We start from the raw sequence: 25,368 nt of genomic DNA, 5'->3' as shown, positions 1-25,368 counted from the left end.
AACAGTCTTTTATCTACAAATACATAATCCAACAAACTACTGTCATTTTGCCCTACATCATATCTTGTATACTTATTTATCCTCTTTTTCTTATAATATGTATTACCTATAACTAAACCCCTTTCTATACAAAGTTCAATCAAAGGGCTCCCATTATCATTTACACCTGGCACCCCAAACTTACCTACCACACCCTCTCTAAAAGTTTCTCCTACTTTAGCATTCAGGTCCCCTACCACAATTACTCTCTCACTTGGTTCAATGGCTCCTATACATTCACTTAACATCTCCCAAAATCTCTCTCTCCTCTGCATTCCTCTCTTCTCCAGGTGCATACACGCTTATTATGACCCACTTCTCGCATCCAATCTTTACTTTAATCCACATAATTCTTGAATTTACACGTTCATATTCTCTTTTCTCCTTCCATAACTGATCATTCAACATTACTGCTACCCCTTCCTTTGCTCTAACTCTCTCAGATACTCCAGATTTAATCCCATTTATTTCCCCCACCGAAACTCCCCTACCCCCTTCAGCTTTGTTTCGCTTAGGGCCAGGACATCCAACTTCTTTTCATTCATAACATCAGCAATCATCTGTTTCTTGTCATCCGCACTACATCCACGCACATTCAAGCATCCCAGTTTTATAAAGTTTTTCTTCTTCTCTTTTTTAGTAAATGTCTACAGGAGAAGGGGTTACTAGCCCATTGCTCCCAGCATTTTAGTCGCCTCATACGACACGCATTATTGTGGCAAAGAAAAGATACATCTCAGCCACAGTTGTCTCCTTCCATTGGTGTAGGCATGATCTTGGCGAAAGAATTGTGTTTGCCGTGGTGTAATTGAAGTAAGTGCTGCTTTCCCTGACAACAATTTCCATCAGGGGTTCATCAAAGAATAACACAAAACATTCCAGTACAGAATAAGAAGAAGAAAATTGTCAAAGTGGGAAGTCTGAATGTGCGTGGATGTTGTGCAAATGATAAGAAAGAGATGATTGTGGATGTTATGAATGAGAAGAAACTGGATGTCCTGGCTTTAAGTGAAACAAAGCTGAAGGGGGTGGGAGAGTTTCAATGGAGAGGAATAAATGGGATTAGGTCAGGGGTTTCAAATAGAGTTAGAGCTAAAGAAGGAGTAGCAATAATGTTGAAGGATAAGCTATGGCAGGAAAAGAGGGACTACAAATGTATAAATTCAAGGATTATGTGGAGTAAAATAAAGATTGGATGTGAAAAGTGGGTTATAGTAAGCGTGTATGCACCTGGAGAAGAGAGAAGTGTAGAGGAGAGAGAGAGATTCTGGGAAATGTTGAGTGAATGCGTGGGGAGTTTTGAATCAAGTGTGAGAGTAATGGTGGTTGGGGATTTCAATGCTAAAGTGGGTAAAAATGTTATGGAGGGAGTAGTAGGTAATTTTGGGGTGCCAGGGGTAAATGTAAATAGGGAGCCTTTAATTGAGCTATGTGTAGAAAGAAATTTGGTAATAAGTAATACATATTTTATGAAAAAGAGGATAAATAAATATACAAGGTATGATGTAGCACGTAATGAAAGTAGTTTGTTAGATTATGTATTGGTGGATAAAAGGTTGATGGGTAGGCTCCAGGATGTACATGTTTATAGAGGGGCAACTGATATATCGGATCATTATTTAGTTGTAGCTACAGTTAGAGTAAGAGGTAGATGGGAAAAGAGGAAGGTGGCAACAACAAGTAAGAGGGAGGTGAAAGTGTATAAACTAAGGGAGGAGGAAGTTCGGGCGAGATATAAGCGACTATTGGCAGAAAGGTGGGCTAGTGCAAAGATGAGTAGTGGGGGGGTTGAAGAGGGTTGGAATAGTTTTAAAAATGCAGTATTAGAATGTGGGGCAGAAGTTTGTGGTTATAGGAGGGTGGGGGCAGGAGGAAAGAGGAGTGATTGGTGGAATGATGAAGTAAAGGGTGTGATAAAAGAGAAAAAGGTAGCTTACGAGAGGTTTTTACAAAGCAGAAGTGTTATAAGAAGAGCAGAGTATATGGAGAGTAAAAGAAAGGTGAAGAGAGTGGTGAGAGAGTGCAAAAGGAGAGCAGATGAAAGAGTGGGAGAGGCACTGTCAAGAAATTTTAATGAAAATAAGAAAAAATTTTGGAGTGAGTTAAACAAGTTAAGAAAGCCTAGGGAAAGTATGGATTTGTCAGTTAAAAACAGAGTAGGGGAGTTAGTAGATGGGGAGAGGGAGGTATTAGGTAGATGGCGAGAATATTTTGAGGAACTTTTAAATGTTAAGGAAGAAAGGGAGGCGGTAATTTCATGCACTGGCCAGGGAGGTATACCATCTTTTAGGAGTGAAGAAGAGCAGAATGTAAGTGTGGTGGAGGTACGTGAGGCATTACGTAGAATGAAAGGGGGTAAAGCAGCTGGAACTGATGGGATCATGACAGAAATGTTAAAAGCAGGGGGGGATATAGTGTTGGAGTGGTTGGTACTTTTGTTTAATAAATGTATGAAAGAGGGGAAGGTACCTAGGGATTGGCGGAGAGCATGTATAGTCCCTTTATATAAAGGGAAAGGGGACAAAAGAGATTGTAAAAATTATAGAGGAATAAGTTTACTGAGTATACCAGGAAAAGTATACGGTAGGGTTATAATTGAAAGAATTAGAGGTAAGACAGAATGTAGAATTGCGGACGAGCAAGGAGGCTTCAGAGTGGGTAGGGGATGTGTAGATCAAGTGTTTACATTGAAACATATATGTGAACAGTATTTAGATAAAGGTAGGGAAGTTTTTATTGCATTTATGGATTTAGAAAAGGCATATGATAGAGTGGATAGAGGAGCAATGTGGCAGATGTTGCAAGTATATGGAATAGGTGGTAAGTTACTAAATGCTGTAAAGAGCTTTTATGAGGATAGTGAGGCTCAGGTTAGGGTGTGTAGAAGAGAGGGAGAATACTTCCCAGTAAAAGTAGGTCTTAGACAGGGATGTGTAATGTCACCATGGTTGTTTAATATATTTATAGATGGGGTTGTAAAAGAAGTAAATGCTAGGGTGTTCGGGAGAGGGGTGGGATTAAATTATGGGAAATCAAATTCAAAATGGGAATTGACACAGTTACTTTTTGCTGATGATACTGTGCTTATGGGAGATTCTAAAGAAAAATTACAAAGGTTAGTGGATGATTTTGAGAATGTGTGTAAAGGTAGAAAGTTGAAAGTGAACATAGAAAAGAGTAAGGTGATGAGGGTATCAAATGATTTAGATAAAGAAAAATTGGATATCAAATTGGGGAGGAGGAGTATGGAAGAAGTGAATGTTTTCAGATACTTGGGAGTTGACGTGTCGGCGGATGGATTTATGAAGGATGAGGTTAATCATAGAATTGATGAGGGAAAAAAGGTGAGTGGTGCGTTGAGGTATATGTGGAGTCAAAAAACGTTATCTATGGAGGCAAAGAAGGGAATGTATGAAAGTATAGTAGTACCAACACTCTTATATGGATGTGAAGCTTGGGTGGTAAATGCAGCAGCGAGGAGACGGTTGGAGGCAGTGGAGATGTCCTGTCTAAGGGCAATGTGTGGTGTAAATATTATGCAGAAAATTCGGAGTGTGGAAATTAGGAGAAGGTGTGGAGTTAATAAAAGCATTAGTCAGAGGGCAGAAGAGGGGTTGTTGAGGTGGTTTGGTCATTTAGAGAGAATGGATCAAAGTAGAATGACATGGAAAGCATATAAATCTATAGGGGAAGGAAAGAGGGGTAGGGGTCGTCCTCGAAAGGGTTGGAAAGAGGGGGTAAAGGAGGTTTTGTGGGTGAGGGGCTTGGACTTCCAGCAAGCGTGCATGAGCGTGTTAGATAGGAGTAAATGGAGACGAATGATACTTGGGAACTGACGATCTGTTGGAGTGTGAGCAGGGTAATATTTAGTGAAGGGATTCAGGGAAACCGGTTATTTTCATATAGTCGGACTTGAGTCCTGGAAATGGGAAGTACAATGCCTGCACTTTAAAGGAGGGGTTTGGGATATTGGCAGTTTGGAGGGATATGTTGTGTATCTCTATACGTATATGCTTCTAAACTGTTGTATTTCTGAGCACCTCTGCAAAAGCAGTGATAATGTGTGAGTGTGGTGAAAGTGTTGAATGATGATGAAAGTATTTTCTTTTTGGGGATTTTCTTTCTTTTTTTTTTGGGTCACCCTGCCTCGGTGGGAGACGGCCGACTTGTTGAAAAAAAAAAAAAAAAAAAAAAATTCCAGTACAGTGGTACTGTTCCCAAGTATACAAGATGGCTGTATTCCACTTTGACTTTCAACAAAGTGATGGGGATTGGGAACAAAATTGGCACCTTGCTGGGAATCCCAGATGCGATCTGCTGGTAGGTACTGGATATTGACAGGTGGTTGTGGTTGTGGAGATTGTGGTTGTGGAAGTTGTGGTTGTGCAGGCTGGTGTGGTGGGTGGGTGGGTGAGGGTTGGCTTTGTTGTAGCTGAGCTGAGTCAGTGGTGTGGGTACCAGCATGGGCCGCTGCTGATGCCTCATGGCGCATGGCACCACCACCACCATCTGATGACACATGCACATTATTCATCCCAATTGAAACAATATCATCTTCATTTTCACTATCTGTTCCTGTTGTACGGCCATGAGATGTACTCCAAGATGTACTCCTTCTCCTTGGAATAGCATATGGCACACTACCAGAGTGCAAGTAGCGTCGTATATACCCACGCTTCACTGGAGAATATTTCACTTCACTCTCACTACTGGAACTGTTTTCAAGAGCTTGGATATCATATTCACTATTTTTATCACCACTGCTCACATCTGAGTCCTGGACACGGGAAAATACGAGTATCCTCTTTCATTCTGGTACAACTGAATGAGAATAAGATGGCGCAGCACCGGAGGTTGAGGATGAGGGTCGTCTGGGTTTTCATCACTATTACCAGTATTATGTTCATTACTTTCAGTAACAAACTCCTCAAAACCATGAAATTCATCTTCACTGACACTTCCATCTGTGTCTGAACTATCACTTGGGAAGAGTCCCAATTCGCCAGGGAGTGAGGTGTTTCTTACTGCGAAGCATGGTAAACAAGGCGTACTGAAGTGGCGTTCCCACAATGCAATGCGGGTGCCCAGATTTTTTTCCTACTGTACACACTCACCACGCTGACCCATTCTCTCACATGTAAGACTACCAACTTTCTCCCGCTCAATTTGAAGGCGCTAGAATTTTGGCGTATAAGTATGGGACCAACCCTGGCTCTCAAGCCATACATGTACAGGACCAACCCTGAAAGGGTTAAAACACTCAGAAAAAAATTCTTAAGATTTTGGTAAGACAAAATAATTTTTCTTTTTTTAATATTTTTTGACACTGAGAGCAAGTTTGTGATCAGGGCTCTCGACGGTGAAAGGGTTAAGCACCCATTGCCTGATTTTGCTTGGTTTTGAATTGAATAAGAATGGAGAAACTTTCAGTTTATCTTCTAAGTTATCGATATCCAATCTTTCATTGCCTAGATCTTTTGGTACTCTAAATCACTTTTGCTTTTTTTTATTTATGTTCACTTTTAACTGCTATCTGTAACATACCTTCCCAAATTCTTTCAACAACCTTTACAATTTCTTTTCAAATCTCCCAAAAGAATCACATCATTGGCAAAGAGCAATTGTGAAAGGTCCAACTTTGCACCTAATGCATCATCTTTGAATCCCACACCACTCTCCAACACCCTAGCATTATTTGAAACCCCATCTATAAATATGTTACACCATGGTGGCATCATACATCCCTGTCTAATGACTACCTTTTACTGGAAGTAATTCCTCTCCTATTTACCCTAACCTGAACCTCATCATCCACATAAACTCTTTACTGCTTCTAATAACCTACTATTTATTCCATATATTTGTAACATTTGTCACAATGCTCTCCTATCCACCTTTATATTTTTAATGGTTAATATATTTTAATACAAACAGAATAAGAATAATAACAAACATGCATTAACTGGTGCTTGCACACCATAATGAATTTAATATATGTACAGACCATGAATAAAAATCTCAAGGTGCCACACTTATTTCATTTGAAAACTTAGCTCATCATATCCTGAAAGTCATAATTTTATTGATATAACTTTTGTGCTTCATGACTGCTCTGTTTAGATAAAATGCCCAAGAGCAAGTGTGCAGTGAATCATATAATGCCTTCAATTTACATCGTGTAGACTTTGTTGACAATTCCAAGAAAACGCATTCACATACAGTGTATTGTATTACTGGTGGGCCACCAACAGCAACAACCTGGTTATTACAACCTAGGATTTCAAATGGCCTGTTATCCCAGGTGTAATGGGAGCAAATAAACACAGTAGAAAAAGTTTAGACTTATATTATCCTTCACCAATTATAACAGCAATATGTACACTATGTACAGTGATAAATATAGTGCACTCCACGGTAAGCAAGGCAGAAATAGAAGCCACAAGATAGCAGACCGTGCTTCAACCAGCTCTAGAGTGGGAATGACAAGGGCAGACAGGAGAGCGGTATCCACATAACCTCTGCGATTGTCAATCCCACCTTCTTATTGGCTAGAACCTGGTCACTAGTTGAACGATGGGGCCCCATCATCAACTCTTAGCAACCTGGTTCGCTGGTTGGGGGAGATAGCCTGTAAATGAGGGTGTGTCCATGCGCCGAATAAAGGTTACGTACTCTTTGCATGCCACACCCCCACCCCCGAGAAGGCTCAGGATTAGGCTGCCACCTCCCAGTGGTAACCGTGCCGCCATGGCACAAAATAATGGGACCGCCTATCCTCTCCACCATCCAACTCTTAGATAGAGCTCAGCTTTCCTAGTGCCTGAAAGCCAAACCCTAAACTCAGAGTGAGACAGCAGTCAGATAAGCCAACATAGGTCCAAGATACAAGCGGACGGTAGCCCGTATCCCCTCACTAAAAAAAACCCCCATATCAGGGAATAAAAAAAAGAGCTTGAAAGGGGGGTTACCACAAATACATCCTAACCTAAATAAAATATTAAACTAGACTCTTGACAAAGAGTCTGCCAACACATTTTCTTTGCCGGCAATATATTTAATAAAAATATTGTAGGGCTGCAGCCTGAGAGTCCAACGCATAAGCCTTGTGTTGTGATTCTTCATGGCTTGGAGATAGACTAACGGGTTGTGATCACTGTAGACTGTGACCACCTGCGATGTTTGGCCCACATAAACATCGAAATGCTCCAAAGCCATTACCAGCGCGAGGGCTTCTTTTTCAATGGTAGAGTAAGCTCTCTGATGTGGCTGGAACTTGGCTGAAAAGTATGCGATTGGCTGCAGCTCCTTGTTCCCGATTTGTAATAGTACCGCCCCAACCCCAGACTCACAAGCATCAACCTGTAATGAAAAAGGTTTGGAGAAGTCTGGAGACAAGAGAATGGGTGCAGAGCACAATAATCTTTTTGCTTTATTAAAAGCAGTGTTACAATCTGACGTCCAATTAAAGGGAACTTTATGACTGGTAAGAGAGGTAAGAGGGGCTACAATATCTGAGAAATTCTTACAGAATCTTCTGTAAAATCCTATCATGCCTAGGAAACGTTGAAGAGATTTCCTATCATGAGGAACTGGATATTCTTTAATCGAAAGAACTTTAGCAAGTTTAGGTGCAACTTTACCACTACCTACTTCATGGCCTAGAAAAGTGACAGTGGCCTGGCCAAAGGAAGATTTAGACAAATTAACTGTTAATTGGGAATTCTTAAAGGTCTCAAACAGAGCTTTAAGTCTAAGTAGGTGTTGATCCCAAGTATCAGACACCACAACAATATCATCTAGGTATGCTGCCGTGCCTTCAAGTCCTTTAATAGCCTGATGGACGAGTTTCTGGAATGAAGAGGGGGAATTTTTCATTCCGAAGGGGGTAACTGTATACTGATAATGACCTCCTGGAATCACGAAGGCAGAGATTTCCTTCGCCTTATCTGTCAAAGGTACCTGATAGTAACCTTTAAGGAGATCTAATTTGGACACAAAAGTAGCCTTACCCACAAAGTCAATTACGTCATCCAGACGAGGAAGAGGGTAAGCATCTGTAATTGTGACCTCGTTCACTTTACGGTAGTCTGTGCACATACGAAACCCTCCATCAGCCTTTTTTACTAGGATGCACGGTGAAGCCCATGGACTAGACGACTCCTCCACTAAACCATGTTCTAACAAGAAGTCTACTTCCTGCTGAAGTAACCTTTGCTTTTCAGGATTAGCTCTGTAGGGGGAGAGTTTAATTGGTTTAGATTTTCCCACATCTACATCATGGTAACCTAACGTACATTTTTTCGGCACATCCGAAAAAATATTAGGATATGACTGTAGAAGCTCAGTTAAATTGGTTGCTTGTATTTCAGATAATCCATCCATTAACGGGCTAGGATCCTTGAGGAGGACAGAATTTGAAAGTTTAGTATTAATTTCAGAGATAGAGTGCAAAGAGTCAGAGTCGTCCTCAGAGGTAGAGGACAGAGTCATTACTGGGACTTTATCTGGTGTATGAAAGGCCTTGATTTGATTTATGTGGTAAGTTTTTGTTTTTGAGGTCTTATCAATGGGAGCTACCACATAATTTAAATCAGATAATCTACTTACTATCTGCATAGGTCCCGTAAATCTAGCTTTCAAGGTGTGGCCAGGTATAGGTTCCTGCACCAACACCTTGTCTCCTGGATGGAAGGAGCGGAATTGTGCACTTCTGTCATACCTCTGTTTCATCTTACTTTGAGCTGTCTTTAGCTTAGCCGTGGCTAACTCACGTGCCACCTGCAACCTTGAAGACGGGTTGTAGAGTGCTGAGCTTACGTCTTCTCCCATCCATCCTTCTTTGAGCACCCGAAGAGGACCTCGTACATTGTGCCCAAAGATCAGCTCAAACGGACTATACCCTGTAGACTCTTGCACCGTCTCTCGTACTGAGAACAGCAACAATGGTAGAGATTCATCCCAATCTGTCGGAAAGTGCATGCAAAAACTTCTCATCATTGTTTTTAATGTTTGGTGGAATCTTTCCAAGGCGCCTTGGGACTGAGGGTGATAGGCAGTGGATAAGTTGTGAATTATCCCTAACTTAGTTAATACTTCCCTAAATGCTTTGGCAGTGAAGTTAGTACCTTGATCACTTTGTATAGTTTTAGGAATGCCAAAACAAGAAATGAATTTTGTTAAAGCTTTGAGAATAGCTTTAGTATTGATACTACGCATTGGGATCGCTTCAGGATATCTGGTTACTTTATCCATAATTGTAAATAAATACTGATTTCCAGACTTTGACTTAGGTAGTGGACCTACACAATCTATAATTAAATCTGCAAAAGGTTCTCCATCAGCAGGTATGGGTTGGAGAGGTGCAGGTTTAATAGAATGTCCAGGTTTTCCAACTTGCTGACATTCTCGGCAACACCTAATATGATTCTTCACATCTTTCTTTAATGTTGGCCAATAAAATTCTTTTGTGATTCTATACAAGGTTTTTGTAATTCCTAAGTGACCTCCTGATGACGTATTATGAGCTATATTTAATATCTGAGGTCTATACTTGGTTGGAACCACTAACCTGTCGTATAATTGCCGGCCCTCTGTCTCCTTACCAGTCTCAGTGCATACCAAATAATCATTTTTAACTTCATACTTGACTGGATGACCCAAAGAGGATTTACCCATGGCTGCCTCAAAAGCGAATTTTAACGAAGGGTCCTTACGTTGTTCCTCCCGGAAGGACAGTCCCTCGGGCATGGAAACAGAGACATCTGGCAATCCTGCAACCTGGGAATAGGAAGGCTTGATCGGGGTCTGTTCACTTGATTTACGAGACTCCGGCCGGTGTGTCTCATAAAACAACGTGGCTATTCCGAGATCGGAGTCGTCCAAGGATAGGTCAACATTCTCCCCAGACAGCCCTTGGGATGTTGCCCGAGTTATGGCCAACACTGGAGAAGCATTAATCATTATAGGTTCAGGACACGAAGTAACAGTAGTAATGTTATTACCCAGTAATAACATGGCATTTTTCATGGGAAATCCTTTTGAGATACCTACAGTCAAGTACCCAGTGTAATATTTGCACTGTACATAAATTTTATGCAAAGGAACAGAATATATAGTTCCTCCATAGGCTTCCAATAAAACTGATGAATTCAAGGAAGTATTCTCTGAAAGGGGTAATATTCCTTCTCTGACAAGTGAGCAATATGCTCCAGTATCTCTAAAGGTATTTACTTTAGTTGGTTCTGAGTTTTCCTGAAGGGAAATAAGACTTTCGCAATAATAAGGGGCCATACCTTTTTCTACTTCTCTAGGGGACATGTTACTAGGGATATTAGAGATTTTCCCGATGGGTTGAGGTTTTTGGGGGCAGTTGGAACTGATATGACCTACTTTATTACACCTGAAGCAGACGACAGGCTTGCCCTTTACTCCCTGATGACGTTGCAAGTGGTGTCGTTCTGGCTGGTGCATCTCTGGATATTGTTGTCGAGATGCTCCATAAGTAGTTTGCCTCTCCGCAGGGGGACCATATGTTGAGAAGCGTGGCTCACCAGGTGACTTGGTTGGATGTCGTAGACGCTCTCCCTCCGGCTGGCACTTCATTCTCCAATGTTGTCGATCTCTGCTCACGCCAGACTGTTGAAAAGAGAGACGGGACCGCTCGGACAAGGAGCGGTTCGTTTCGAAGGTATCAGCCAACCTGGCCGCCTCCAATGCAGTGGTTAAGTCACGATCCTGCAGAAAGACACGAACCTCTGGTCCCACAGACTCCAGCAGGTTATCAATCAGAATAAGCTGCACCAGCTCCTCAAAGTTAGAGACACCACTCGCTTTATACCAGCTGGTAAAAGCTTTGGTTTGCTGTCTCACAAAGTCCACCAGGGATTGACCAAGCTGCCGCCTGTTCAATTTGAAGGTCTTACGATATTTAGCTGGGATACATGTATATGCTCCCAACACTGTGGTCTTCACTACTTGATAATCAGAGAATTCAGCGTCAGTTAATACCGACGTAAATTCCTGTGCCTTACCCAATAATGCTGTATGAACCAACGCTGCCCAGTGCTGTTCCGGCCACCTCAAGGCTCGAGCCTGATTTTCGAAGCTTTCGAAAAATTGCTCTGGTTCGGCCTCATTGAAGCGGGGAACAAGCTGTACTGCTTTTTGTAAACTGAAATCGTTTACAGAATGCGAAAACTGCCTCCTTTCTCTTTCCCTATCAAATTCTTCCCTTGCGAATGCTCTCTGTTCCCTAGTTTGCTCAAGATTGATTTTTGCCAGCTGAAGTGCCAACGACGCTGATTCACCCTGAGACAACCCAGCTGCACTATACTGACCATTTTGCTCCGTAGGTGTATCATCTTCCTCCTGCGAGAACATAGTAGTTTTTTCCCTAGCTCCCGTAAAGGGAGGAGTTTGATGTGCCATCTCTTCTTCAATAAGTATGTCAGCAATAAGTGAACGCAGTTGCGCAGCTGTGAGAGTGCGTTTATAGGGAATGCCAATGGAACGAGCAATTTGCCAACAACGCTGTAGGGACAATTTAGGTAGGTTATGCAAAGTATATGCCGACACCAGGCGTCTGACTCGTCTAGGTGGCATAAGTTATTCGCTATGCACAGTACGAATACCCCAACGTAACACGTTAATTTGCAGAACACGCTTAGCTATGCACAGTACGATTGCAGAATACGCATACAAGCAAAGCCGACTGCACACAAGATTGACCGTAGCGAAGCGAGCACACTGAACAAGCTAGTAGCGAGCTGTTGAACGATCACACAATAGCAAGGCTGATCATAAGCAACTGACACGCAAAATTTGTAAAGCGAAGCGAAACAGCAAGCTACACAATGTTCCTGCTACAAGCTTCACCCTAAGCTCAACCGTTTCTCTAAGTCCAGCTCTCGGACAGGCTACCCATATTACAACCTAGGATTTCAAATGGCCTGTTATCCCAGGTGTAATGGGAGCAAATAAACACAGTAGAAAAAGTTTAGACTTATATTATCCTTCACCAATTATAACAGCAATATGTACACTATGTACAGTGATAAATATAGTGCACTCCACGGTAAGCAAGGCAGAAATAGAAGCCACAAGATAGCAGACCGTGCTTCAACCAGCTCTAGAGTGGGAATGACAAGGGCAGACAGGAGAGCGGTATCCACATAACCTCTGCGATTGTCAATCCCACCTTCTTATTGGCTAGAACCTGGTCACTAGTTGAACGATGGGGCCCCATCATCAACTCTTAGCAACCTGGTTCGCTGGTTGGGGGAGATAGCCTGTAAATGAGGGTGTGTCCATGCGCCGAATAAAGGTTACGTACTCTTTGCATGCCACACTGGTTAACCAGGCAGGCACTGGACTAGCTGGGCCCAAGGCCAGGCTCTGGAGTAGAAAAACTCTCAAAACTTCTCAAAGGCATATCAAAGGTAAAGGTATACAGGCAATCCATAGTGTGGTGAAATAGTTTTCATATAAATATATAAATTCCAAATGTAACCAATGTCTGATAAGAAGGCTTTTTATTGATTTATATTAATGATTTTGCCCCCCAAAAATCTGTAAAATGTGTTTGCATATTTTACATGTATCGGGAACAAATGATCATTTTTTTTTTTTCAACAAGTCGGCCGTCTCCCACCGAGGCAGGGTGACCCAAAAAAGAAAGAAAATCCCCAAAAAGAAAATACTTTCATCATCATTCAGCACTTTCACCACACTCACACATAATCACTGTTTTTGCAGAGGTGCTCAGAATACAACAGTTTAGAAGCATACACATATAAAGATACACAACATATCCCTCCAAACTGCCAATATCCCAAAACCCCTCCTTTAAAGTGCAGGCATTGTACTTCCCATTTCCAGGACTCAAGTCCGACTATATGAACATAACCGGTTTCCCTGAATCCCTTCACTAAATATTACCCTGCTCACACTCCAACAGATCGTCAGGTCCCAAGTACCATTCGTCTCCATTCACTCCTATCTAACACGCTCACACACGCTTGCTGGAAGTCCAAGCCCCTTGCCCACAAAACCTCCTTTACCCCCTCTCTCCAACCCTTTCGAGGACGACCCCTACCCCGCCTTCCTTCCCCTATAGAATTATATGCTTTCCATGTCACTCTACTTTGATCCAATCTCTCTAAATGACCAAACCACCTCAACAACCCCTCTTCTGCCCTCTGACTAATACTTTTATTAACTCCACACCTTTTCCTAATTTCCACACTCCGAATTTTCTGCATAATACTTACACCACACATTGCCCTTAACCCTTTGACTGTCGCGGCCGTATATATACGTCTTACGAGGTACCGTGTTTGACGTATATATACAGTGGACCCCCGCATAATGATCACCTCCGAATGCGACCAATTATGTAAGTGTATTTATGTAAGTGCGTTTGTACGTGTATGTTTGGGGGTCTGAAATGGACTAATCTACTTCACAATATTCCTTATGGGAACAAATTCGGTCAGTACTGGCACCTGAACATACTTCTGGAGTGAAAAAATATCGTTAACCGGGGGTCCACTGTACTCATAAATTCTAGCGGCTTCAAATCAAGCAGGAGAAAGCTGGTAGGCCCACATGTGAGAGAATGGGTCTGTGTGGTCAGTGTGCACCATATAAAAAAAATCCTGGAGCACACAGTGCATAATGAGAAAAAAAAAACTCCGACCGTTTTTTTTAATTAAAATTCCGACGTTGTGGTCTATTTTCGTATAGTATTTATGGGTGTATTCTCGTTTTCTTGGTCTCAATTGATAGAATGGAAAACATATTATAGAAATAGAGGTGATTTTGATTGATTTTACTATAAAAAGAACCTAGAAATGGAGCTCAAAGTAAGGGAAATGTTTGATTTTTGCCAATGTTCAAAAGTAAACAAATGATGCCATTGTCCAATAAATGTCCAACTAGCCATTCTAATATGCAGTCATGAATGGATTGATGTTATTTATACAATTATTACAGTATTGGAGTAGTCTGCGTAATAGTAAGTCTTCTATTTTTTGTTTGAATAAAAATTCAAAATATAAAGCAAGAGTAACATCAGAGGGGCCTGGAGACATGACTGATGAGCAAAGAAAATGTTATTTTAGAGCCAGGAATGTCTGCATTGTTCATTCTGGACCTTATTTTGAAATTGTCATATTTTTTAGTTTTCGTGAAATTGGCCAAATTGCAAATTTCTGACCACATTATTAGGTAGTTGAAATCGGTAAATGGGCAGTTTCTTGTACTCAATCGATAGAAAAAATGGAGTTCTAAAGAAATAGCTATGAGTTTGGGCAACTGGAACAATGGAATTAGGCGAAAATAGGACTCAAAGTGCGCGAAATCGCCGATTTGTAAACAGCGCCGAGGTCGCTAACTTTGTGAGAGCATAATTCCGTCAGTTTTCAATCAAATTTCGTTTTTTTGGTGTCATTACAATCGGGAAAAGATTCTCTATCATTTCATAAGAAAAAATAATTTTTTTTTTTTTAAATTTTGCGACACCAGGAGACACCTCAGGATTGGGGGTTGCAACAGTCATAGGGTTAAACAGGACATCTCCACTGCCTCCAACCGTCTCCTCGCTGCTGCATTTACCACCCAAGCTTCACACCCATATAAGAGTGTTGGTACTACTATACTTTCATACATTCCCTTCTTTGCCTCCAGAGATAACGTTTTTTGACTCCACATATACCTCAACGCACCACTCACCTTTTTTCCCTCATCAGTTCTATGATTAACCTCATCCTTCATAAATCCATCCGCCGACACATCAACACCCAAGTATCTGAAAACATTCACTTCTTCCATACTCCTCCTCCCCAATTTGATATCCAATTTTTCTTTATCTAAATCATTTGATACCCTCATCACCTTACTCTTTTCTATGTTCACTTTCAACTTTCTACCTTTACACACATTCCTAAACTCATCCACTAACCTTTGCAATTTTTCTTTAGAATCTCCCATAAGCAGTGTCACACCATGAAACACATTTGTCAAGTGCTACAACTTTTTTATTGCATCTCATATTTGTGAAATTTTTTTAAAAGTAAAATACAGTGGACCCCCGCATAACGATGGCATCACATAGCGATTAATCCGCATACCGCTTGCTTTAATCGCAAAAATTTTGCCGCGCATACCGCTTAAAAACCCGCTCACCGATTTTCGTCCGAGACGCGTCCAATGTGCGCCCTCAGCCAGCCTCACATGTGCCGCCCGTGCCATTGTTTACCAGCCAGCCTCCGCGGTAACATCCAAGCATACAATCGGAATATTTCGTATTATTACAGTGTTTTCGGTGCTGTTTCTGGAAAATAAGTGACCATGGGCCCCAAGAAAGCTTCTAGTGCCAACCGTACACCAATAAGGGTGAGAATTCCAATAGAAATGAAGAAAGAGATCATTGATAAGTATGAAAGTGGAGTGCGTATCGCCGACCTGGTCAGGTTGTACAAGAAACCCCAATCAACCATCGCTACTATTGTGGGCACCAGAAAGGCAATCAAGGAAGCTGTTCTTGCCAAAGGTTTAACTGTGTTTTCGAAACAAAGATTGCAAGTGATGGAAGATGTTGAGAGACTCTTATTGGTGTGGATAAATGAAAAACAGCTAGCAGGAGATAGCGTCTCTCAAGCGATCATATGTGAAAAGGCTAGGAAGTTGCATGAGGATTTAATTAAAAAAATGCCTGCAACTAGTGATGATGTGAGTGAATTTAAGGCCAGCAAAGGTTGGTTTGAGAGATTTAAGAAGCGTAGTGGCATACATAGTGTGATAAGGCATGGTGAGGCTGCCAGTTCGGACCACAAAGCGGCTGAAAAATATGTGCATGAATTCAAGGAGTACATAGACAGTGAAGGACTGAAACCTGAACAAGTTTTTAATTGTGATGAAACAGGCCTGTTTTGGAAGAAAATGCCAAGCAGGACCTACATTACTCAGGAGGAAAAGGCACTCCCAGGACATAAGCCTATGAAAGACAGGCTTACTTTGTTGATGTGTGCCAATGCTAGTGGTGATTGCAAAGTTAAGCCTTTATTAGTATATCACTCTGAAACTCCCAGAGCGTTCAGGCAAAAGAATGTCCTCAAGGATAATTTGTGTGTGCTGTGGAGGGCAAACAGTAAGGCATGGGTCACTAGGGACTTTTTCTATAACTGGTTACACCATGCATTTGCCCCCAATGTGAAAGATTACCTAACTGAAAAGAAATTAGAACTTAAGTGCCTCCTGGTGTTAGACAATGCCCCTGGTCATCCTACAGACGTGGCAGAGCGACTTTATGGGGACATGAGCTTCATTAAGGTGAAGTTTTTGCCTCCTAATACCACTCCTCTCCTGCAGCCCATGGACCAGCAGGTTATTGCAAACTTCAAAAAACTGTACACAAAAGCTCTGTTTGAAAGGTGCTTTGTAGTGACCTCAGAAACTCAACTGACTCTAAGAGAGTTTTGGAGAGAGCACTTTAATATCCTCAATTGTGTAAACCTTATAGGTAAGGCTTGGGAGGGAGTGACTAAGAAGACCTTGAACTCTGCTTGGAAGAAACTGTGGCCAGAATGTGTAGACAAAAGGGATTTTGAAGGGTTTGAGGCTAACCCTGAGAGGATTATGCCACTTGAGGAATCCATTGTGGCATTGGGAAAGTCCTTGGGGTTGGAGGTTAGTGGGGAGGATGTGGAAGAGTTGGTGGAGGAGGACAATGAAGAACTAACCACTGATGAGCTGATAGATCAACTTCAAGAGCAAGAGGCCAGACCTGAGGAAACTGGTTCAGAGGAGGGGAGAGAGAAATTGAAGAAGTTGCCTACTACAAAGATTAAAGAAATCTGTGCAAAGTGGCTTGAAGTGCAAACCTTCATGGATGAAAATCACCCTCACACAGCTATTGCAAGCCGTGTTGGCATCCTGTACACTGACAATGTTGTGAAACACTTTAGGGAAGTCATAAAGGAACGAGAGGTACAGGCCACTATGGACAGATATGTTGTGCGAAAGAAGTCCAGTGACTCTGAAGCTGGTCCTAGTGGCATTAAAAGAAGAAGGGAAGTAACCCCAGAAAAGGACTCGACACCTCAAGTCTTAATGGAAGGGGATTCCCCTTCTAAACACTAACACTCTCTCTTCTCTCCTCCCATCCCATCAATCATCACCAGATCTTCAATAAAAGTAAGTGTCATGTAAGTGTGCATGCCTTTTTCAGTTTGTGTGTATTAAAATTAACATTTCATGTGGTAAAAAAAAATTTTTTTCATACTTTTGGGTGTCTTGCACGGATTAATTTTATTTCCATTATTTCTTATGGGGAAAATTCATTCACATACCGATTATTTCGCATAACAATTACCCCTCTTGCACGGATTAAAATCGTTATGCGGGGGTCCACTGTACAAGATATCTGGAAGTTTCTACTGAGCAAGAAAACATGCATCATACCCACACAACCCCAGAGTCAACCATATTAATGAACTCCACAACTTATGTCATCCGAATTTTTTTATACAGAAATGAAAAAGAAGTGCTGCAGCAAACTCATGTTACTTTAAAAGAAAAAAAAAGGCTGAACATAAAACTCATCTGTCTTCTTTTTTTAATTGTACTTTTCAGTTACTACATAATTTACCTCTATACAAAAACTTTTGAAGAAAAAAAATACTATCCAAACACTTACCTGGTGAGCACTTGTGTGAGCTCGCAGTAAGTTCTCTTTATTAACATAATAGTTGTCAGATTTCTGTCTACTAACATGGTCTTTGGGAATAAGCAAAGAATCAAAATTTTGCCAAGTTGTCACAACTGGGTGAATTTGGTTGTGGACAGAGAAGAGGGGGTTTCCACGTGATGAAACATATTTCTGATACATATACTGGACTATCCGTTGAGAGATGTGATTCAGTGGATGGTATTTTTGCAAGTGGAGATTTCTTCCAACATGTGAGAGGAGGTGTGAGGTAACATTGGTCATTTGGTCTGTTAGATACTCTCTTCCTGCTATGGTCACCTGGTTGAACATGAATGAAAAGTTGGGTTAGAGTTGACTGAAATAAAAGGAAGAGTATACATAGTACAGTAGTGCATTTAATTATTTTGGTGAATTACACTGTACATCCATTTTATATTATATTTTAATAAACTAATTATTAACCTTCATTCAAGTGTGATTCAAATAAATGGATCAATTTAAATCAAATTAACCAGACTGACACTAAACAATAAAATGTTATAATAATATGGGAAAGAATTACAGTATTAAGATTTAGACACCACACATGGTAGTTTCACCTCAGCTTCACTGAGAAACATAAAAACCATATGATCATAACATATAAAAGAAGAAAACCGTCAAAGTGGGATGTTTGAATGTGCGTGGATGTTGTGCGAATGATAAGAAAGAGATGATTGTGGATGTTATGAATGAGAAGAAGCTGGATGTCCTGGCTTTAAGTGAAACAAAGCTGAAGGGGGTGGGAGAGTTTCACTTGGGAGAAATAAATGGGATTAGGTCAGGGATTTCAAATAGAGTTAGAGCTGAATGAAATTAAGACACAAGTGCAACATCTGGGTATCTTTATTGTAGATGTTTCACCATCCAGTGGCTTTATCAATACAAATTCCAGGACATAACTTGATGACAGTAGGACTATATACAGAAGATGAGGTAATCAGTCCCTCAACCTAGGAGTAGGTGCAAAGAGCACCGTAGTCGTGGAGATTCTGAAGCAGAAGGAGCCTGGCGCTTATATACTAACGTCAGGTGTAGCAGACGAGGGCATAGTCACTGGTAGGCGGGATTCCCCAGTGGAAGTAGGTCCTTCCCAAAGAGATGGGTTAGTTGTAGTAGTAGTTGTCGTAGTCGTGAAGGTTATGTACATGTCCTTAGAATCAAGATTCCATGATGTTGCAGTGTCTGACAAGTTGTTCAAGAATGGTATATAATACCGACAAGATGAAATTAAGACACAAGTGCAACATCTGGGCATCTTTATTGTAGACGTTTAGCCATCCAGTGGCTTTATCAGTCCCTCAACCTAGGAGTAGGTGCAAAGAGCACCATAGTCGTGGAGATTCTGATCAGAATCTCCACGACTACGGTGCTCTTTGCACCTACACCTAGGTTGAGGGACTGATTACCTCATCTTCTGTATATAGTCATACTGTCATCAAGTTATGTCCTGGAATTTGTATTGATAAAGCCACTGGATGGCGAAACATCTACAATAAAGATACCCAGATGTTGCACTTGTGTCTTAATTTCATCTTGTTGGTATTATATACCATTCTTGAACAACTTGTCAGACACTGCAACATAATGGAATCTTGATTCTAAGGACATGTACATAACCTTCACGACTACGACAACTACTACTACAACTAACCCATCTCTTTGGGAAGGACCTACTTCCACTGGGGAATCCCGTCTACCAGTGACTATGCCCTCGTCTGCTACACCTGACGTTAGTATATAAGCGCCAGGCTCCTTACTTCTGCTTCAGAATCTCAACCACTACGGTGCTCTTTGCACCTACTCCTAGGTTGAGGGACTGATTACCTCATCTTCTGTATATAGTCCTACTGTCATCAAGTTATGTCCTGGAATTTGTATTGATAAAGCCACTGGATGGCGAAACGTCTACAATAAAGATACCCAGATGTTGCACTTGTGTCTTAATTTCATCTTGTCGGTATTATATACCATTCTTGAACAACTAGAGTTAGAGCTAAACGAGGAATAGCAATAATGTTGAAGGATAAGTTATGGCAGGAAAAGAGGGAATATAAATGTATAAATTCAAGGATTACGTGGTGTAAAATAAGGGTTGGATGTGAAAAGTGAGTTATAGTAAGTGTTTATGCACCTGGAGAAGAGAGAAGTGTAGAAGAGAGAGAGAGATTTTGGGAAATGTTGAGCAAGTGCATGGGGAGTTTTGAACTAAGTGAGAGAGTACTTGTGGTTGTGGATCTCAATGCTAAAGTGGGGAAAAATGCTGTGGAGGAAGTATTAGGTAATTTGGGGTGCCAGGGGTAAATGAAAATGGGGAGTCTTTAATTGAGCTATGTGTAGAAAGAGGATTGGTAATAAGTAATACATATTTTATGAAAAAGAGGATAAATAAGTATACAAGGTATGATATAGCACATAATGAAAGTAGTTTGTTAGATTATGTATTAGTGGATAAAAGGTTGATGGGTAGGCTTCAGGATGTACATGTTTATAGAGGGGCAATGGATATATCGGATCATTATTTAGTTGTAGCTACAGTTAAAGTAAGAGGTAGATGGGACAAAAGGAAAACGGCAACAGCAAGTAAGAGAGAGGTGTATAAACTAAGGGAGGAGGAAGTTAGGGTGAGATATATGCAACTATTGGCAGAAAGGTGGGTTAATGCAAGTATGAGTAGTGGGGAGGTTGAAGAGGGTTGGGATAGTTTTAAAAATGCAGTATTAGAATGTGAGGCAGAAGTTTGTGGCTATAGGAGGGTGGGTGCAGGAGCTAAGAGGAGTGACTAGTGGAATTATGAAGCAAAGAGTGTGATAAAAGAGAAAAAGGTAGCTTATGAGAGGTTTTTACAAAGCAGAAGTGTTGTAAGAAGAGCAGAGTATATGGAGAGTAAAAGAAAGGTGAAGAGAGTGGTGAGAGGATGCAATAGGAGAGCAGATGAAAGAGTGGGAGAGGCACTGGCAAGAAATTTTGCTCAAAATAAGAAAAAAAATTTGGAGTTAGATAAACTAGTTAAGAAAGCCTAGGGAACAAATGAATTTGTCAGTTAAAAACAGAGTAGATGGGGAGCTGGAGCTATTGGACAGATGGCAGGAATATTTTGAGGAACTTTTAAATGTTGATGATGAAAAGGAAGTGGTAATTTCATGCACTGGTCAGGGAGATAACATCTTTCAGGAGTGAAGAGCAGGATGTGAGTGTGGAGGAGATGCCTGAGGCATTACGTAGAATAAAAGGGGGTAAAGCAGCAAGAACTGATGGGATCATGACAGAAATGTTAAAAGTAGGGGGGATATTGTGTTGCAGTGGTTGGTAGGAGTAAGGAGGAGTGAGTTATGAGTGTGGGGGGAGTTTGTGAGGCGGTGGGCAGAATGAAAGGGGGAAAGGCATCTGGGGTTCATGGGATAAAGATAAGGGGTGACATAGTTCTGGAGTGCTTGGTGCTTGTATTTAATAAATGTATGGAAGAGGGTAAGGTACCTAGGGAGTGGCAGAGCATATGCATAGTTCCTTTGTATAAAGGCAAAGGAGACAAAAGAGAGTGCAAAAATTATAGGGGTATAAGACTGTTGAGTATACCTGGTAAAGTGCATCGTAGAGTTATTATTGAAATGATTAAAAGTAAGACAGAGAGCAGGATAGCAGATAAACAAGGAGGCTTTAGGAAGGGTAGGGGTGTGTAGACCAAGTGTTTACAGTGAAACATATACGTGAACAGTATTTACATAAGGGTAAAGAAGCTTTTGTGGCATTTATGGATTTGGGAAAGGAGTATGACAGGGTGGATGGGGGGGCAATGTGGCAGATGTTGCAAATGTATGGAATAGGAGGTAGGTTATTGAAAGCAGTGAAAAGTTTTTACGAGGATAGTGAGGCTCAGGTTAGAGTATGTTGGAGAGAGGGAGATTATTTCCAAGTAAAAGCAGGCCTTAGACAAGGATGTGTGATGTCACCATGGTTGTTCAACATATTTATAAATGGGGGTTGTAAGAGAAGTGAATGTTCGGGTATTGGCAAGAGGTGTGGGGTTAAAAGATAAAGAATCTAACACAAAGTGGGAGTTATCACAGTTGCTCTTTGCTGATGACACTGTGCTTTTGGGACATTCTGAAGAGAAGTTGCAGAGGTTGGTAGATGAGTTTGGAAGGGTGTGTAAAAGAAGAAAATTGAAAGTGAAGATAGGAAAGAGTAAGGTGATGAATGAGGATAAAAAAATTAGGTAATGAAAGACTGGATATCAGATTGGAAGGAGAGAGTATGGATGAGGTAAATGTATTCAGATATTTAAGAATGGATGTGTCAGCAGATGTGTCTATGAAAGATGAGGTGAATCATAGAATTGATGAGGGGGAAAAAGGTGAGTGGCGCACTGAGGAGTCTGTGGAGACAAAGAACTTCGTCCATGGAAGCAAAGAGGAGAATGTATGAAAGTATAGTTATACCAACACTCTTATATGGGTGCAAAGCATGGGTGGTGAATGTTGCAACAAGGAGAAGGCTGGAGGCAGTGGAGATGTCATGTCTGAGGGCAATGTGTGGTGTAAATATAATGCAGAGAATTCATAGTCTGGAAATTAAGAGGAGGTATGGGATTACCAAAACCATTATCCAGAGGGCAGAGGAGGGGTTGTTGAGGTGGTTCAGACATGTAGAGAGGATGGAACAAAATAGAATGACTTTGAGAGTGTATAAATTTGTACTGGAGGGAAGGCGGTGGAAGGCGGAGTAGAGGTCGGCCTAGGAAAGGTTGGAGGGAGGGGGTAAAGGAGGATCTGTGTGCAAGGGGCTTGGACTTCCAGCAAGCATGCCTGAGCATGTTAGGAGCAAATGGAAACAAATGGTTTTTAGGACTTGACGTGCTGTTGGAGTGTGAGCGGGGTAATATTTATGAAGGGATTTAGGAAACTGGTAGGCTGGTACTTAGCTCAGTGGTGACGTGTACTTAGCTCAGTGGTGACATGTACTTAGCTCAGTGGTGACATGTACTTAGCCCAGTGGTGACATGTACTTAGCTCTGTGAAGACTTGTTCATGTGCTCTCTGTGAATCTGAACCAGGATGCCCTCTCTTGTGCAACTCAACCAGCAGCTAAAAGAGGAGCTTAGGGTTGCTAAGCTGGAGATATGGCGATTAACGGAGAACAAGAGGATTCGTAGTAATCCTGTTGTGAGTCCTCAGGTTAAGAGAGGAACCTGGTCAGCAGCTGCACAACATGGAACCAAGCTGAGGATCAAGAAGACTGTTGGAGCAACGAAGAACTAGAAGACTACTGTGGAAACTTCCAACCCATTTTCGGTGCTACCTGACAAATGTGGGTTGTCTACTGGGAACGTCACAACAAGCACCAAGGAAGCATTGGCGGACGTGAGTGAAACATCCCCAGAAACCCCAACGAAGACCATCGAGAACGTCATGACGAATTCCACAAGTGAAGGTAAGAACATCGTTTTAGTTGGAGACAGTCAGGTTAAGTTTATAGACAGGGCGTTTTGTCTTAGAGACAGGGAGAGGAGGCAGAGGGTATGTTTTCCTGGGGCTGGGATGGGAGATATTGTTAGCCATCTGGACGACAACATGAAAGGTAATGGGAGCAATCCTATTATCTGCCTCAGTGCGGGAGGCAACGATGTTGGCAGATGTAGGAGTGAGGACCTGATTAGTAGGTATAGGTCAGCAATAGAAATAATTAGGAGGAAGGGTAGGAACCCTGTCATATGTGGTATTTTGCCAAGGAGAGGAGCTGGAAACGAATGGTTGTCCAGGGCAATTGGTGTCCATTGCTGGCTGGACAAATACTGTAAGGAAAATACGGTAACATTCATTGACACTGGGACCTCTTCTATGGCAGAAATGACATGTATGCCAGGGACTGGGTACATTTGTCTAGGTCTGGGGTGGGGGCACTGGCAACTGCAGTGGAGGGAGCTGTTAGGGCTTTAAACTAGGAATAGTTAGTGGTATGGGTTTTGGTGGGAAAACAGTGAAGTCCCAGTGTAGTAATAAAATGAGTTCTAGGGGAACTAGTAATAGGCAGAACGAGGTGGATATTGGAAAGCCAGTGGCACTAGCTGACAAGGACAGTAATAGGTTTAGTAGAAAAACAGAAATGAGCAGGAAGGGTAAAGAGAAAGGAAGGTCTTTCAATGTATATTATGCTAATAGCCATAGTGTTAGGAATAAGATGGATGAGTTGAGATTAGTTGCTAGTGCAGGTAACATTGACGTATTTGCCATAACTGAGACGTGGTTTAATTCAAAAAGTCGGGACATGGCTGCAGAATATCACATTCAGGGTTTTAAATTGTTCCAAGTAGATAGAAGTATTGGGAAGGGGGGTGGGGTGGCATTGTACGTCCGAGATCGCTTGAACTGTTGCATAAAAACGGGTATTAAGTCTGAAGTAACACATACAGTCTGTTTGGATAGAATTTTCAGAGGGGCATGAAAAACTGATTTTAGGAGTGATATACCATCCCCCAAACTTAGATAGGGACCAAGAGAGACTACTATGGGAGGAAATTGTTAAGGCCACAAGGCACGATAACGTAGCAATTCTAGGAGACTTTAGTCATATTGATTGGAATTTCTTGACTGGGAATTTAGAATCTAATGACTTCTTAGAAGTAGTTCAGAGTTGTTTTTTGAGGCAGTTTGTGACAGAGCCTACAAAGGGAAATAACCCGCTTGACTTGGTTATGGCAAACAAGGAAACCCTTGTTAACAATTTAGAAATTACAGAGGAACTTGGCACAAGCGATCACAAATCAATTACCTTTAGCATTGAATGGAAGTGTAACAGTAGGGATAATTCAGTAATGATCCCAGATTTTCGCTTAGCAGATTACAATGGGCTTAGAGAACACTTATCATCTGTGGACTGGGGTAATGAAGAGAGCCATCAGTAAGACAGCTTTCTTAACACAATACATGCTGCCCAAAGAACATTTATCCCATATAAGGAAATTAGATCGAATAGAAATTACCCAAAATGGATGAATAATAGGCTCAAACATCTTTTATGGCAGAAGAAAGGAATTTTTAGACGTATCAAAAGAGGTGAGGGTCATCTTATGAATCAGTACATTGACATTAAGAGGGACGTTAAAAAGGGGATAAGAAAAGCTAAACGGGAGTGTGAAATTGAAGTTGCAAGGGATTCGATAACTAACCCACAAAGTTTTTTCCAGGTGTATAGAACAAAAGTTAGGGATAAGATAGGGCTCCTTAAAAATAATTTGGGGCATCTTACTGACAAAGAGAATGAAATGTGCTCGATTTTAAATAATTATTTTCTCTCGGTTTTTACGCAGGAAGACACTAACAATATCCCAGTAATTAACTTTCATAGTGGACCGAAGAAGATAAATTATGTGACATCACAGTCACTAGTGAAATGGTTATGAAACAAAAAGACCGTCTGAAACAAAATAAATCACCGGGTCCTGATGAGCTTTTTCCAAGGGTTCTTAACCCTTAAACTGTCCAAACATAGATCTACGTTTTTCAACATTTGAAATTATGTAAAAAAAGTAGATCTTTTGTTTTTTTACATTTGAAAAAGTGTAAAAAAACTTTGATCTTTTTTTT

The 25,368-nt window shown here is 41.2% G+C and overlaps 1 protein-coding gene across 5 annotated transcripts in view; it reads right to left on the bottom strand.

Annotated features, from left to right (window-relative positions):
- Positions 1–25,368, bottom strand: part of PheRS-m (Phenylalanyl-tRNA synthetase, mitochondrial) — a 160,223-nt gene that overhangs the window by 92,061 nt on the left and 42,794 nt on the right. For all 5 annotated transcript variants that reach the window (XM_070095063.1, XM_070095065.1, XM_070095078.1 and 2 more), the window contains exon 3: positions 17,735–18,064. In XM_070095063.1, coding sequence (XP_069951164.1) covers positions 17,735–18,064 — 330 coding nt within the window. The remainder of the gene's footprint in view (positions 1–17,734; positions 18,065–25,368) is intronic.

This window comes from Cherax quadricarinatus, chromosome 4 (assembly GCF_038502225.1).
Source record: "Cherax quadricarinatus isolate ZL_2023a chromosome 4, ASM3850222v1, whole genome shotgun sequence".
NCBI classification, from domain to species: domain Eukaryota; kingdom Metazoa; phylum Arthropoda; class Malacostraca; order Decapoda; family Parastacidae; genus Cherax; species Cherax quadricarinatus.
This window is presented reverse-complemented; position numbering and strand designations above follow the sequence as displayed.